Source organism: Eschscholzia californica, unplaced genomic scaffold (genome assembly GCF_041429995.1).
Source record: "Eschscholzia californica isolate CP2 unplaced genomic scaffold, dmEscCali1.0.p SCAF_5, whole genome shotgun sequence".
Classification (NCBI taxonomy): Eukaryota; Viridiplantae; Streptophyta; class Magnoliopsida; order Ranunculales; family Papaveraceae; genus Eschscholzia; species Eschscholzia californica.
In genome coordinates this window covers 7,452,341-7,469,981 of record NW_028238472.1, presented here as the reverse complement: position 1 = coordinate 7,469,981, position 17,641 = coordinate 7,452,341, and the positions used below count along the sequence as shown (strand labels likewise).

General features: G+C 34.8%; 1 protein-coding gene across 1 annotated transcript; it reads left to right on the top strand.

Annotated features, from left to right (window-relative positions):
- Nucleotides 1-1,871: 1,871 nt before the first annotated feature.
- Nucleotides 1,872-15,930, top strand: LOC147536708 (uncharacterized). Its single transcript, XM_086642693.1, has 13 exons — nt 1,872-2,206; nt 3,572-3,712; nt 3,818-4,090; nt 4,321-4,451; nt 4,534-4,677; nt 5,276-5,905; nt 6,870-6,880; nt 10,494-10,720; nt 12,176-12,316; nt 12,424-12,696; nt 13,647-13,777; nt 13,983-14,126; nt 15,358-15,930. The coding sequence occupies exons 1-13, from the start codon at nt 1,927-1,929 to the stop codon at nt 15,928-15,930; spliced, it is 3,099 nt and encodes a 1,032-aa protein (XP_086498819.1). The 5' UTR covers nt 1,872-1,926.
- The last annotated feature ends 1,711 nt before the right edge of the window (nt 15,931-17,641 follow it).

The following is a 17,641-nucleotide window of genomic DNA, read 5'->3' as shown; positions in this document are numbered from 1 at the left end:
GAGACTAAGCTCACAAGGAGGAATAAGACGGACTATAAAATCATTTGCTAAAAATATAAATGAACATTTTTGCATCTTTTGTTTTCAAACCTCACAAAATAGTGACATTTTTTTGAATTGGTTCATGTGCCTCGAACCCTTTACCTCTAAGCTGGAAGAGTTTACCTCTGACCACTCTAATCAGTGGTTGTTGGCAAAAAAAAAAAAAATATAGCTATAACAAGTATTGTTATAGAAATATGTAGCTATAACAAAATATATAGCTAAAGTGACATCACCTTCTTCACAATTAAAGTTTCTTTTTCATATTGAACTCCGTCATCATACGAAATATATAGCTATAACAAGCATTGTTATAGAAAGAAACTACAAATGAAGCTTATGAGACGATAAACTACTCCTGGAGCTTAATCTTATGAGGGCTAGTTTGCTCAATTTTTTCTCGATTCGTTGGTGGAAAGGGCTCTATTGATGAACCAATGATAAATCTTACCTTTAATAGATAAGTGAAGCTTTGAAAGCTTGTCAAACAGAAATAGAAGAACAAAAACTTATTTTGATACACTAGTCCTATTTCTTGCTCATAGCATATTGTGAACAACTATATATTGGTGTGTCTCTTCATAACGTATCATTTATGTTTATAACTCATTATGACGAAAAGTAAAAATCGGTTTATGATCGAAAAACGATTTTGTGTTTTAGTTGAAAAACAAAATAGGACTTTGTCATACTGCATTAAGATCGTTCATAAAATATGATGAACAATCATAATGTATTATGGAGTTCACAAGGATTTCATAACACAATGGTACTTTGGTCAGAAAAAGAAAAACAGTTTTGGACCTGCCGACAATTTATAAAATTAAAATTCCTGTCATTTTGCCTAAATCTACTATTGGTTTACGAATGATGTTGATTTGGGGAAATAAAAAAAATTATCCGGGGTGCAAAAACTTTATAAAAATGGAGGGGAAATCGCTTACGATCAAACTAGATTCCTCTTGAGAGGGAAGTAATTGATATTTGAATGTGGTACACCTCGTAGTTGCCCTCCAACTTATCGTAATCGTGTAAGCCAATATGGGTTGAAGCCCCGGTTAGAAGTATTCGGGTCTAGAGAAACGGGTTGAGGAGTTGGGCCTTTGGATTTAATTACGACTGGTTCTTTCTTTTGTGAGTATACTGGTGATGGGTTGGTCTATCGAGAGAGAGAGAGATAGAAAGAGAAGGAAGAAAAAATGGTATTGGTGGTGGCGGTCGGAGGAGGAGGTCGGAGTTGAAGAAGAAGAAATATCTTGTTTCCCCTTCAAATTTGTTTCTCCGTAATCTTATAAATTTCACATTTTCTCTTTCAAAATTTTCACCCTGGATAATATTCTTGTTTCTCCAAATCAGCCGTCTTTCAAAAAATTTGAAATAACCACCTATTTTGGCTTAGCCAAGACTAATAACTCATTTTGTGACGCAGAATAAATTTTAAGACCGTTATATATTTTTATACATATATATGTAGATATACATGTATACCCAAGTTGCAATCATATTCATATATATATATATATAATCTATATACATATATGTATTTGCAACCGTAGTTGCAATCAGTTCAACAAAAAAAAAACTGTAGTTGCAATCAATCATGCCCTTGGACTAATAATACAAGGGAATCAACATCATTTAAAAATCAAAACATTAACTTTAAATTAAATGTGAACATGTGAAGAGCAATATTGGTCACTTTCACTAGATGTAAAAGTAGACACCCGCGGGTAACCGTTTAGGAAGAAAAAAATACATCTAATAAAGCCAAGCTCACCTCCCCACCACCTTCTTCAATATTATGTTATAAAACCTTCCTACACTAGACATTTAATCATTAGTGTCTTCTTGTAGAGTTCTATATATACACACACACGAGTGGAGATGGCCGGGAACCGAGTTTCCGGCGAAAGTACCGACCTTGTTGACAGAGAAAAGAAGAAAACATTGGTGAAAAAGATGAAACAATGGGTGCCGAAGACGTGTGATAAGATATGGAAGGTGGGTAGAGATGACCCAAGAAGGGTAATTCATGCTCTGAAAGTTGGACTATCTTTAACCCTAGTTTCTTTATTGTATTTGCTGGAGCCATTGTTTGAAGGAATTGGACAGTCTGCAATTTGGGCTGTCATGACTGTGGTTGTTGTTCTTGAATTTACTGCAGGTAAAATGTTTCAAAATAAGCTGAAATAGCTAACTAGTACTAGAAGCACTTATTATATATATCATCTTCAGAAAAAGTCAGTTCATAAATTTCTTTTAATTGGTTAATGTAATTAGTTGCCCCTCACTATTGGATCTCGACTCTACTTCCACAATTTTATGTATAATGTCTTATTTAATCATTAACTGCAAACGTTACACTTATCAATTATCATCGAAGTGTTTTAAGTTGCTTTAGGATTCACTTTTTAGGGTGGGTTTTAGGTCCCATTGTTAGGAATTAAAATATTTTCTTCGAGGAAAGAGTATTTATATTATATATATATATATATAAGTAGTCACAGCATCTCTAATGCAAAACTCAAAAAAATCTCTATTCGTCCTATTTGTCGAGTGCTAATGAGATTCTCACTCCTATGTGACGAAAATAGAGATTCTCAATTCTTGTATGTCTTCAATGCAAAATTCTAACTTTTTTTATTTTACTTATGTGGCATGGTTAACATTTGATTTCTATTGGTTGAAATTTAAATATTGATGAATTAGACAATTAGAGATATCTCTAAAGGACACTCTAGCAATAGTGTCCTCTTGAGATATCTCTATTCCATCCTCGACACATCTTCTGTGAGATTTTAGTTGAGTTCTGTATTAGAGATGATTTTTTAAGAGAACTTTAGAAAATCCTATGTGACACTCCAAATTTATTGTAATTTAAAATTTATGATAATTTAAAATTTAGTCTATGTTTGTAGTACTCATTAATTGATGTGTATATGTCATATTTTTTTTTTGGAAGAAATATAATAGTTTCATAGATTAAAAATGTTTACAGAGGTTAGATGAGAAGACTAACTTCATAAAACAAAACGACAAAATGATTAGGAAGGACTACAAATGGCTCAAAGGCTAATTGAAGCATCCCAATTTGTAATTAGGTTCAAGAAATTCAAGTGTTTTCTCCTCGGTTGGTTGTTGTTCTAGTAGAAAAAGGAAGCTTTTGCTTGGACAATTGTTTTCTTCACGGTAGCTTCTGTGATATACGAATCATCCATCATCCTCTTATTTCTTTCAAGCGATATATTCCATATAATTGGAGATGGAATGCATAACCTGAAGAAACTTTTTCTATCTGTTCCTTTCTTTGTTTTTCTTTGTTTCCATTCTTTGATTAGTTGGATGATATTCAATTGACTTAAACCATTCCGTTATTGTGAAAGTCATCCTTTCCAAACTTCAGAGGCAAAAGAGCAATGCAAAAGCAAATGGTTTGATGTTTCTTCGTCTCTTTGAAGCCAATTTATATGTCATATATTAAATTAATGGGGAACACAAAATGACAACAAATGTTTGTTCTTTTTTGTAGGTGCAACTCTATGCAAAGGATTGAATAGAGGATTAGGAACATTAATTGCTGGATCACTTGTATTTCTCATTGAATATGTAGCTGATGAATCAGGGAGAACTTTTAGAGCTGTTTTTATTGGTGCTGCTGTTTTTTTAATTGGTATTACTACTAATTTTTTTTAAACTCCTTTACATTAAATCTTAATTAGTATTTCACTTACATTATTACTATTGTGCTAATTATTTTATATGTTATTAATAACAGGATCAGCAGCTACATATATGAGATTTTTTCCATACATAAAGAAGAATTTCGATTACGGTGTTGTTATCTTTTTATTAACATTTAATTTGATAACAGTATCGAGTTATCGAGTTCATAATGTGTTTAAAATCGCTCATGAACGACTATACACGATTGCAATCGGTTGTGGTGTTTGCCTTCTTATGAGTTTATTGTTTTTTCCAAATTGGTCTGGTGAAGAACTTCATAATTCTACTGTTTCAAAACTTGAAGGCTTAGCTGAATCAATTGAAGGTAATCTGAACTTGGATAATCTAGGATATATCGATCGTTAGTTGATCTATTTATGATTTGGGCTGTACTGTCGGTTCATGTTGATATAACATGTGATCACATTAGTACACAAGTATAAATATTTGTCATCACAATATTTACATACTATATATATTTATATGAATTTAGACTAGGAGAACCTATTCGGAATGATAGTAAACTCCTTATTAATTTCTTTAACATTTATGCAGCTTGTGTTAGTGAATACTTCAAAGATTCAACAGAAGTACACGATATAAAAGTTAAACCGACTTCGGATGAAGATCCTATCTATAAAGGATATAAGAGAGTCTTAGACTCCAAATCTATCGACGAGACACTTGTAAGCACATATAATTATAACTCGTATGAATTCATTGTTACATTATTATTGATGAATAACTAATTCGGGGGATAATGATCAGGCTTTACATGCGAGTTGGGAGCCAAGGTTTTCAAGATATTGTTATAGATATCCATGGCAACAATATGTCAAATTGGGAGGTGTTCTTCGCCATTTTGGTTACACTGCTGTTGCTCTTCATGGATGTCTTCAGTCTGAAATTCAGGTATATATTAATCCAATTAATCATCTCACTTAGTTAACTTAGTTAAAATGGGGTTTTCAGCTTGGTGTTCATTGTTGTACTTTCCACATGCCTACTCAAAGTGCTCCTCTAGCCCCTTCATGTTTTTGTTCGGTTGGCTGGCTGGTCGTCCCCCTTCGTCATTTTTCTTTTCGGCAAATTGTTATGTGTACCAGTAGTGTGTTGGTTAGGATTCTTTGATTTTATGTGGTTAGCCTTTGGCGGGAGCGTTGGTTCAGTTAAACCTGTGGTCCCTGTAATAGTCCCACATTGCTCGCAAGAGTATCCAGACCTGAGTTATGGGTGAACGTTCAAGCTTAGTAAATGTCAAGGCCTTTTCGGTGGGCTCGTGGAGCCTTCACAGAGAACAAAACCACGTAACCACGGACTTGGGCCTGAGATGTCAAATGCGGAGACAATATTTGGACCGTCACAGTGCCAATATAAGCTCTATCATGCCTATGGTCGGGTGGACCATGGAATATAGGCACCATTTAACAGGGTAGGATCTGTTTGATCAAACTAAAATTGGACAATGTTTTTTTTCATTAAACCTTAAACTTATTACAATTTTTTTCAGACACCAAAATCAGTTCGATCTCTATTTAGAGACCCATGTCTTCGAGTCTCTGGAGAAATTACAATTATATTAAGAGAACTAGCAGATAGCATTCGGAATAGGCGACATTGTGCTCCCATATTACTCTCAGATCATCTTCAAGAAGCCTTACAAGACTTAAACCATGCCATAAAATCTCAACCTAGACTCTTTCTTAGTTCAAACCATAGCCATGCTAACCTTCTTGCCCTTGCTGCTGCCACTGCCACCGCTACCGTAAACCAATCAAAGTTCGAAAAAAATAACTCATCGGTTGCGTTATCATCTGTGAAAACTGATAGTTCAGCATTGTTTGAATGGAGAAAAAAACGAGCAGCCGACAAGGAAGCAGACCGAAAAGTCCTAAGACCAACCTTAAGTAAGTTGGATATTACTAGTCTTGAATTTTCAGAAGCCCTTCCTTTTGCAGCATTTGCTTCTTTGTTAGTAGAGATGGTGGCAAGGCTTGATATGGTTATAGAACAAGTTGAAGAATTGGGTGGATCTGCAAAGTTCAAGGAATATAATGGTGAGGTTGAAATTGTAGTGAGAAATGAAGGTAAAAGAAATATGAGTAATACAGACTTGCATACAAACATGGGTTCTATTGATGTAGATTAATGTATTAGTTTGGGTTTAATTTGTATTCCCTTTTAGAGGCTGGTGGTTTATTAAATTTTTCCAGAAATTAGTGCAAAATAACAAACCCCAAATCTTGTATCAATGAATAATATGATTCTATTATAGTCTATATCAGCTAATTCAGGGCCGTGGATGGGCCAGTGCGGGCAGGGCGCTCGCACTGGGCCCCCCAACCACTAGGGCCCATTTGTTCTGTATACTATGTAGCTAACGTCTTTATAACAAGAGCATTTTTATAAAAAAAAAAATTTTAATTGTAATACCAACTGCCTCACTCACTCTCTAGACTTCTCCCACTTTCAAATATCTATATAAACTTTCGTTCTCAACATTTTTTCTCTTTCTCAACATTTTTCTCTTTCAAACCTTAATTTCAAATTATGTGAAAAAAAAGCGAAACTCTAATTTTTGTAAAAGCTGATACTAATTAGGGGACTTTTATTTGGTTAGGAGAATGATGGAGAAACACCATGCATTAGGGTTTATCAATGACTTGTTATAACGTTTGATACGTAATTATTTCAAATTTTCGTTTATTACTACTTTGCTTCTCATTTTTGTAATTACTTCGAATTTGTATAAAAGGGCCCGATTGAAATCTTGCACTGGGCCCCAAAATTGTCAGCCACGGCCCCGAGCTAATTAGGCTATTAGTTAATAAATTACCTTCTTCTTCCTCTCACTCACACACACCTTAAATAAACACTTGGCGGGTAAATGAAATATAAATATGGGCAGATATTTATTTGTTTATTTATTTTATTTTATTTTATTTTTGTTGAAAGTCTACTGATAGAATTAATAAATAAGAGTACGGTTACGTTATATATTAGAAATAAATCTGAGAATATATTTTCAAAATTTATTGCTTTGAGATGTCCGAGCCCATTTCGCAAGTTTATCAACTGGTTTGTTCTGAGTTTTGGTGATGTAGGAGAATGAAGTGTTGGTGAGGAACGGTATGAGATCTTTAACCTCCTGGATGTGATTTACTGATTACTAAATCATTTTTGTGGGTCCTAGAGATGATGGATTAGACTTTGGTTGTCGCTTTCTATTATGACGTGCATATATTGATGATCGATCGCCCGAAGTATGCCTGAGACAATATTCTTGCCTTTGCTTTCCTCACTAGTGTGAGCTCTGAGAGTTTCTACTTTTGCTTCAATGAATTTGGTCTGAGAATCGTGAACAATAAAACTAATACCAATACAGTTGTTAGTATTATTTAAATGAAGCATCAGTGTTAATTTTATAGTAAGGATAAGCCGGTGGAATCCAATTATGAGATCGAACTTGTTTAGTAGTTTTTTATAGTACCAAGTACTCTAGGAAAGGATAGAATCTGATTAATAACTTGAGAGTGTTTACTAATGATATTGTCAAAATATTGGTCACATCGAGCTTTGTAAAGGTCCTTTCAAAAGAAAATCCAATCAGTAACTGAGTTAATATTTGTAGGTATGATATTAAAATAGAACCATATATCCTTGACAAATTGACAGTGAAGTAAAGCATGGTTAGGGGTTTCAGTAAAGGCGCAATTAGGGCAGTCAAAGCGATCACCTATACATTTACCAATTCTTTGGCGTACTGTGAGATCTCGAGCAACATTTCCAAAGAAAGAGCGGAATACGAGGCATAATGTTAATTAACCAAATAAATATCCAATTATTATCATGTTGAGGTTGAGAGTGATTACTCGAAATTAAATGATGATACATCGAGCCTAGCATAAATTTTCCGGATTGGGTGAGGGTCCACCTAATTGTGTCTTGCCCGTCTACCTTAATATCTATGGATTTGATAAGGTTACAGGTGTGGTTGTCAAAAGTATGTTGAAGAGTTTGATCGTTCCACCTATTATTATCGATAAGCTGAGACACCTTGGTGAAAGTGGAATTCTGAGTATTTATAAGGGGGGAGGGAGTTTGGGATCCAATGATCATTCCAGATGTTAATTTGAGAACCATTTTGCATTTGCCAAATAGTCAAGAGGTCGATAAGATCATAACGCTTACGAACAACCTTCCATATCCAGGAATGGCTTCTCTTTGTCAAGACTAGGTTTGTAGAGTGGTTTTAATATTTAGCTTTAAGAAATTTCACCCATATCGCATTGTGTCCCGCTTTAAGTCGCCAAGCGAGGTTGCAGAGGAAAGCCCGGGTGTCTAAGTAAAGGGTATGAATGTCAAGACCACCCAGTTGCCTGTGAAGGAGGAAAATATATAACCAAGCTTTGGTACATATACTTTTAGATTTTCCACACCAGAAGGACTTTTGTAAAGTCGCAATGTGAATATGTCTTTGGGGATGCCAAAGCATTGCATCTGGTATCGGAAATGGTCGCTACTAAAGTAGAGATAACTGTGCATCCAGCATGAGAGAGGAAGTTGATTTCATTTTGGCCCTTAATTTATGACAAACTAATTTTTTGGCCCCTATAAGTGTCTGAATGTTCGATTTCATCTCTAATTGTTTACAACCGTTCGATTTGGCCACCAACTTTTTTCAAACTTTTCATTTCTACTTTTATAGCACTTTTATAATTATAACTTTATTTATTTGTCCACATTATATCTTTTTCTCTCCCAATTTCACTTTATCACTCCTCTCCTTCATCTATCCTCCTTCACCTCACATTTTCCATCTTCAACCTACCCTCTCCTCCACCTCACATTTTCCTTCTTCAACCTAAGAAGGTCGTTGTCCAACCCATTGCCAACGATCTTTAAATAATTCTTTTCCCTCCTTCGTTTCCACCATCACCACCTTCACCACTAACACCTATTTTCTCTCTTTCCTCCATCTCTATCTCTCTACCTCTCTCCAACCTTTTTTGTGTTGATGAAGAGGGTTCTCCCCTCGGACGGAAGTGAGAGAAGAGACATAGAGGATATGTCATATCGCCACATCGCTCACAAGAGTGTCTGGTGTTTGGGTTATAGGTAAACGCTCGAGTTTAGCAAGTGTCGAGGCTTTATAGATGGGTTCGTGGAGAGAAAATTAGTATGAGTTAGATAACTAAAAAAAAGTTAATTACAGAAATGTCATAAAAGTAAAAATGGACTAGACAAATTGTGGGAGCCAAATCAAACTCCCGGACACATTTGGGAGCCCAACAAAAAGTTCGGACACTTCTAAGGACAAATCACCCAGTTAGTCACAAATTAGTGGCCAAAAGGAAATGAACCCTTTTAATAATAAGTAATGAGTGAGTCAATTTAGTGATAATTTGATGGATTAAATGGGTAAGTTAGTGAGGATCATGTTAGTAGAGTAACGGCTCGTGCAGTGTTGTAGCTAACGCGTTAACTATCCCGCCTGGGAATACGTTCGGGAGAATGAAACTCAAAAGAATTGATGGGGCCTGCACAAGCGTGATTATAATTAATGGCTAAAATTTTGGTTTATAAATAGACCTGTCTTTGTAGTTTATTTCAACAAGTCAAGTGAAATAATTCAATTAATTTTTTTCTTCTTCGTACTTCTTTGTTTGTGCATTCTATTTCCTTTATTATTTGGAGATTAGTACTTTTAATTTCCAACAAATCCTTCTACTGAAAAAAAGCAACTATCAACTAACAAAAACAACAATGAGATCCAACTCCAACAAACAAATTAATCCATCAAAATGCCAATTGATTCAAATTTCAGTAATAGAACCTCTTTAGCCTGATTGGAAATTATTTAGTCCTTACTTAACATAAAAGAGAAAACCATAAGGTGTATATGAAACATGTAATCAAAGAGAAATCTATATCACAAATTGAAATAAACCCTAACGTGAAGCTAAATGCCTCGATTGCCCGATTTTGGTTACCTCTAAATATAATTTTGAACTCTAAAACATTACCATCAAAGAATTTTTAACTTTAAAACACAAATTGAAATAAATCCTAAAGTGGTGTGGTTACCTCGGTTGCTCACTAAGACTTGTTTTGATAATCAATCTTGAGTTTAGATGAAAACTTCGACTGCTCTCTTTAGATTTCTTTTTAGTTATAGAGAAGAAATGAAACCTAGATTTTCGGAACAACAAAGAAAATACTCGTCGAAGCTCAAAGGAAGAACTGTTTGTCGAAGTCGAAAGGAAGACAAAAGAAAGCGACAAAGAATTAGCTAGGCTTTACAATCGCTCCCAAATTAATTCGTAAGGAGGGGGCAAAGCCGAAGCTATCCAAACACAAGGACTAAAGTCAGAAACTTTACTATTCAAACCCTTTCCAGCTGGGTAAGATGTCGGTCTCCCTATCATTTTTTGAAAAAAAATAAATTAGTGGCTGTCAATGGCTAGTGCATCCAATTCCATCTCCTTAAAATGGAAGAACCCATCAAAGCTTATTTGAGTGGAATAAAGGAAAGACAAGTGAAGAAAGACCAAAGTCAAATTACCACCACATTGATCTTCCCTTCTAACCATCTTTACTCAACAAAACTTTCTGACAAGGTCACCTCTCTCTCTCTCTTAACTTTAGATGAAGATATGTAAGAACCCATTGCATTATATTTTTATTTGTGAACATGACATTATGTTTTTCTTAATGGTACTTATCAGGAAGAAAATATTGGTGAAGAAAATGAATCAATGGGTTGCGAAGACGTGTAAGAATATATGGAAGGTTGGTAGAGATGATCCAAGAAGGGTAATTCATGCTTTGAAAGTTGGACTATCTTTAACCTTAGTTTCTTTGTTGTACTTGGTGGAGCCATTATTTGAAGGAATTGGACAATCTGCAATTTGGGCTGTCATGACTGTGGTCGTTGTTCTTGAATTTACTGCAGGTAAAATGTTTGAAAATAATCTGAAATAGCTAACTAGTACTAGAAGTACTTATTATATATACGCGACAAGAGTTATAAATGTTTACACCACATTTACTTGTGTCTGTCATCCTCACAGTCAAATTTCGGAACGGGTCAATGTAATGATATATGACTCCGTTCTGTACTCCCTCGTACACTCCCTTGTTTAGTTGGCTAATAAGGCAAAGGGTAATTTAGTCTTTTTACACCGTGAAAAAGATGAAAATATCTCGTCTTACAGAGGGAGTGTACCAAATGAAATATATTATTACCCTTGTCCATCCAAATGTTTTTAGTTTTTTTTGTTAAGGAAAAATGTTTTTAGTACTAGTTAGCTATTTCAGATTATTACCTCTAATGGGGTCTGCGAACAGATCCATGATCTCTCTCTCTCTCTAGATCTCTAGAGAGAGAGAGAGTTAAAAAAAAAAATTTTTTTGGAGAGAGAGAGAAGAGAGAGAATAAAAAAAAAAAAAAAATTTGAAGGTCGCCGGCCGGAAGTTTGGCCGGCCGGCGACCTACCGGAGAAGATGATGATGTGGCGTGGTCAACATCTCTGGTCTTGGGTTAAGTTTGACCTAACGGCGTTAACTTTGCCGTTAGGTCAAATATTGATGAAGGAGGTGCTCTTTTGTAGAGGGGGCCCTATAACCAAATGGGTTATAATGAGGGGCGCTTTTAGCGGGGAGGCCTTTTAACAAAAACGGGGGGCCTTTTAAAATTTCCCTTCACTCTTTTCAGTTTTCAGGGAGGGTTTCAGGTTCCATTGTTACGAATGAGTATATTCGTAACACTTTTAGAATATATGTTTTTTTCAGTGGCTGAGATTGCACCTTCTGAAATTATCTGTCAGGGTTGAGCTTACATTTTTCAAACTTATCTTCAAACCTTTTTAATGGCTAAGATTACACCTCCCTAACTATTCTGATTTCTGAAGGATTGAGGTTATACTCTCATACAAACTCATCTTGAAAACTGCTTCAATGACTAAGATTGCATTTCTCAAACTTATCACCAAGATTGAGATGACGTATTTGATAGAACTGTCTGTACTCCACGAGCAAGGACTATACCCTCGTGTGTGTGTGTATATGTTTAAGTAGTTTTTTTTTTGTTGCAAGAGTACTTTTATAAGTAGGTAGTACTTCTATTCACCAAAAAAAAGTAGGTACTACTTAGTAGGTCCCAATAGATAAATAAAGTCCCAACTACATGTCTTTTTTTTCTATGAATAACTACATGTTGTTTATGTTTCAACAAAAAAAAAACTACATGTTGTTTATGGTAATTACGACTATGTTTTTCTTACTCATTAGATGTATATATGTCATAGATTGACATATGCCTCAGCGATACCTTTTTGCCCTAATTCGAGGTATATGGGGATCATAATTTATTTATTGTTGTTTACAAGAAATGTTTTTTTATATATAGGTGCAACTCTACGCAAAGGATTGAATAGAGGATTAGGAACCGTTGTCGCTGGATCACTAGTATTTCTTATTGAATATGTAGCCGATAAATCAGGGAAAACTTTTAGAGCAGTTTTTATTGGTGCTGCTATTTTCTTTATAGGTATTACTAATCTTCATTAAACTCATCAACTGAAATCTTGAATAATTTTTAGTTCATTTTACTTACATTATTATTATGCTAATTATATACTGGATCATTAATTACAGGATCAGCAGCTACATATATGAGGTTTTTCCCATACATAAAGAAGAATTTCGATTATAGTGTTGTTATCTTCTTATTAACATTTAATTTGATAACAGTATCGAGTTATCGAGTTGATGATGTGTTTAAAATCGCTCATGAACGAGTATACACGATTGCAATTGGTTGTGGCGTTTGCCTTCTTATGAGTTTATTGATTTTCCCAAATTGGTCGGGTGAAGAACTTCACAATTCTACCGTTTCTAAGATGGAAGGCTTAGCTGAATCAATTGAAGGTATGTTTTTCTTCAGGTGATCATATATGTTAAATTTGTGGTTCCAACTCAAAATCAATTGTGAGGAAGTAGACATTATATTCGTGGTTATTAGATCACCTTATCTCATGTGCAGACTCATCTCACACGTCCCCTCACATGTGAGGTAATTTGAGACTGACACTTTTTTTGGGTGATGTGGAGCACGTGTAGAGGACCTAGACATTATTATTTTTGTTACTAGATCACCCTTCTACTATGTGGGACTATTCTCCCATGCTCTTCACGAGCAGGGTTCTTGGAGATTGACGCATATATGTGTTTCAGGTGATGTGATGCACATGTAACATTAAATCTATCACTTATGAACCCATCTCCGATATCATGTTAAATTTCTGGTCATCCAACTTAAAACCAATAGACAGTAAGTATAGATGACTTATACATTATATTCTTAGTTGTTAGACCACCTTTCGCTATGTAGATTATTCTCGCAATATATATTGTATATATCAATACATTAAGCAACATAGTTGCTTACTTGCTTGTACTAGCTAGCTAGGTTAAGGTGGTCTTGTTTGTTTAGGACAACATAAATATTTCCACATAATATAGTTAGTTTAGGACTAAGTATGTGGATTTGGAATTATTTTCCCATTAGGCCCTTCTAAATAAGATGAACTATTTCTACTTACTAGGATAATCTAGGGCATATCCCAAGTTTGATCTATTCAAGATTTTGTCTTTACTGTCTATTGTTGTTGATATATACTGTAATTAAAACTAAGTTTTCATTTTTGTAAATTGAGTAGCTAATCTCATAAAATTTAGACATGTGAAACACAATATTAGATAAGTATAAATATTTGTTATCACTATAGGTACTATATATATTTCTATGAATTTAGGTTGGTAGAACCTAATCGGAACGATAGCTTAACTCCTCACTAATTTCTTTAAACTTTATGCAGCTTGTGTTAGTGAATATTTCAAAGATTCAACAGAAGTAAATGATATGAAAACTAAACCGACTTCGGATGAAGATCCTATCTACGAAGGATACAAGAGAGTCTTAGACTCCAAATCTATCGACGAGACACTTGTAATTATAACTCTTATTGATCAATTCTTAATTACTCATAGAAACATGCAAACTAGTAAAAATTAACAACTTTTTCGTTAGCATACTTGTGATCAGTATCAATCGTGGACAAATGATTCACATATTTTCATAAAACTAAGTAGTTAATTTACATGAATTAATATATCTTAATGAATAACCAATTCGATCGATATATAATGAACAGGCTTTATATGCAAGATGGGAGCCAAGGTTTTCAAGATATTGCTATAGATATCCATGGCAACAATATGTGAAATTGGGAGGTGTTCTTCGCCATTTTGGTTACACAACTGTTGCTCTTCACGGATGTCTTCAGTCTGAAATCCAGGTAATTAGTTAACTTAAAATGGGTATTTCAGCTTGTTGTTCATTGGTGTACTTTCTAAATGCCTACTCCAACTTCATGTTTTCTTTTTTCACATCGATCCTTGTACCCTGGTTCACAAAAGGTCCTGTTTAAATGGCAACACTCTTTGGCATGACACATTTATAATGGACCATGACCTTCCAAGATGGAGGAACCCTCTGCTATCCTAGACATGACCCTTAAGACAATGGGTCAAATTTAATTTGCTCAAAATTGGGCAAATTAAGAGAATATACATTAAGAAAGTACACCATTTGAAACATTGATTTAATCATTTAAAACATTTTTAGACCATAGTTGACCATTTAAATTGCCTTTTAAATACATTTTTTTTTACCATATTTGACCTTGTTAGAGATGTTACGTCGACCACAATTGACCGCGATCCATACATCGTTTTGTGACACATAGTAGACGGTTGTAAAAAAATGACAACCCGGCTCAACCTGGCTCGTCATCAAATAGGCTTGATCTCGGTCCTAGATGGATCAACCTATTTAATTCACTACTTGGCCTTGCCTGTCCTGGAAACTGGAGGAGGATTGGTTCGGCCAAGTTGATGTCGAGGGTGAGATGAAATGAAAGAAAGAGAGAAACATAGATCGAGGGAGAGGAGAGAGAGCTTGTTGGTTGGTCGTTCACATAAAATCATATGTGTACTAGTAGCTAGTATGTTGGGTTAGAATTCGTGTCTGATATCCACTCCGCATACCGGAGGTCCCAAGTTCGATTCTTGTGGAAGTGGAACTCCGCTAGTTATTAAACTTGAGTATAAGTAAGATAGAAGTAGGAATAAATGGGCTCTCATGTCTCATAAGATGGCTGAAAGAGTCTTTATATTTGCCTTATAATCCAAGTTGTCTTTGAGTTGGTAATAATTGAGTTTATCCAAGTCATAATGTAATATGTTCATGATGTATTTATGTCGTGTAATGATGTAATGACTCTTTAGCTCATATTAGAAAAAGATCACGTTCAATAGTGCCTTGGTTTAGTAAAACCTGTGCTACCAGTATAATTATATAAGCTCTGTCTTGCATATGGTAGGGTGCACCATGAAACTAAACGGGCCATTTGCCATGGTAGTATCTTTTCAATCAAACTAAACATGGCTAATCCGATAAAACAAATTAATCTCTTTTCAATTGTTAAACTTCATTATAAATCTTAAACTTATTACAATTTTTTTCAGACACCAAAATCAGTTCGATCTCTATTTAGAGACCCATGTCTTCGAGTCTCTGGAGAAATTACAAACATATTAAGAGAACTAGCCGATAGTGTTCGGAATCGGCGACATTGTGCTCCCATATTACTCACGGATCATCTTCAAGAAGCCTTACAAGACTTGAACCATACAATAAAATCTCAACCTACGCTCTTTCTTAGTTCAAATCATAACCATGCTAATCTTCGTGCCCTTGCTGCTGCCACTGCCACCGCCACCGGAAACCAATCAAAGTTCGAAAAAAGTAACTCACACCTTGCCTTATCAGACCCAAAAGTTCTAAGACGAACCTTAAGTAAGTTGGATATTACTAGTCTTGAATTTTCAGAAGCCCTTCCTTTTGCAGCATTTGCTTCTTTGTTAGTAGAGATGGTGGCGAGGCTTGATATGGTTATAGAACAAGTTGAAGAATTGGGTGGATCTGCAAAGTTCAAGGAATATAATGGTGAGGTTGAAATTGTAGTGAGAAATGAAGGTAAAAGAAAAGTGAGTAATACAGACTTGCATACAAATATGGGTTCTAATGAAGCAGAATAATGTATCAATTTGGGTTTAATTTGTATACCCTTCCGGAGGCTGGTGGTTTGTTAAATTTTTCAAGAAATTAGTGCAGTATAAGGCACCCCAAATTTTGTACCAATGAATAATATGATTCTATTATATTCTATATCAGCTGATTAAGCCATTATTTAACATATGACCTCTACTAGATAGAGATTGGAGTTTTTTTTTTTGTTGACTAAAAACGAAAAAACAAGGAAAGGAAAAAGAGAAAAAAAAACAGAAAATTAACTACAATCCACGATCATTGCTTCCTTCGAGTGCCAGAAACGCTTGACCTTTCTTGTTCTTCCCAAAAAATTTGGACCATTTCTCGATTTGGAGTTGCACTATCCCATTCTTTCTCTCACCCAACTTAAATAAACACTTCAAATTTATAAATGTTGCCTTAATTTCAAATTGAGGATAAAGTAAAGTTGGGTATGTTTACTTTTGTTTTGGCCCTCAGTTTGTGACCAACTAGTTTTTTTTGGTCCTATAAGTGTCTGACTACTTGATTTGACCTCAACTTGTGTTCGGCAATTTAATTTTGGCTCAAATTTTTGTCAAACTTTCCATATCTATTCTTGTGGCATTTTTATAATTTTAATTTTTTTATTTGTCTTCCTTGCATATTTTTTTCTCACCCACTTCAGCAACTCATTCGTCCATTTCATCTCTCTCTTTCTCTCCTCCACCTCACCTTCTTGTCCTTCTTTAACTTGAAGGTCGTTGGTCGGCCCGTTGCCAACGACCTTGAAATAATTTATTTAAACTCTTTTCTAGCCTTCTTCTTCCACCACCCTACCACTGATGGGCCTAGAAAGTTACCTAAATAGGTCTACACCCGCAAGTGCACGGGTGTCAAGTTGTAGTTTCCGGTAAGACCGGTTCGTTCCTCAGAGACTAAGTTAAACTAAATTCTAACCTTAAAACTATAGAGATTTAAAAATTCGATTTTTGATTTTTTTACGATTAAATAGCAAAGTATTAAAATAACGTAAATAAGTAATAACGGAGAACGGATGAATGGAGAAAAGTCTAGGGTTTTGAATCTATTTTAATCATGCATAAACATCGATTTAAATCTATTACCTTTTTGGTGACTAAACTAATAATCAATTCTTAAGGATTCTAACTATTATTTATCAACTATCAAGTATCCAATATTAAAGAACCTAATCTAAATATAATGGATCAAGACTAACGAAGTATAAATAATGAAAGACTTAAAAAGAAATTGAAATATATCTAAGCACCTAAGTTGTCGAAATAATCATAATAATCATGCATAACACAAAAATGTCATCAAAACCCTAAACTAGGTGTTTAGCTACTTATCATAATCATGATGGGAGAGATAAAAAATTAATAAAATAAAGGAGAGATAAGGAATCGGCAAAGAAACAACCTTTTTCTCGCAATTTTCCCTCTGCGCAGCCAAACAGACCCTTAGGGAAGGGATTTTCCTTCTGGTTTAGTTGAATTCTGCCAAACAGACCCTTAAGGAAAATAATTTTCTCGTCTTCCTGGAAACGATTTCCTGGTGAGAAAATTATTTTCCTCACCTGGTTTTTCTCTCTCTCTACTGTTTTCTCCTTCTTTCTTCCCCTATACTTTCTCTTTCTCTTTCTTTAACAATAATAAACTCTCTCTTTCTCTCTATAATCGAACAAGCAAAGGGAGAAGAAGATAAAGAGATGTAAAA

Coding starts and splice junctions, on each gene's coding strand:
- LOC147536708 (XM_086642693.1), top strand. CDS start 1,927: ATGGCCGGGAACCGAGTTTCCGGCGAAAGTACCGACCTTGTTGACAGA. Junction 12,317..12,423: donor TGCTGCTATTTTCTTTATAG/GTATTACTAATC, acceptor CATTAATTACAG/GATCAGCAGCTACATATATG. Junction 12,697..13,646: donor CTTAGCTGAATCAATTGAAG/GTATGTTTTTCT, acceptor AACTTTATGCAG/CTTGTGTTAGTGAATATTTC.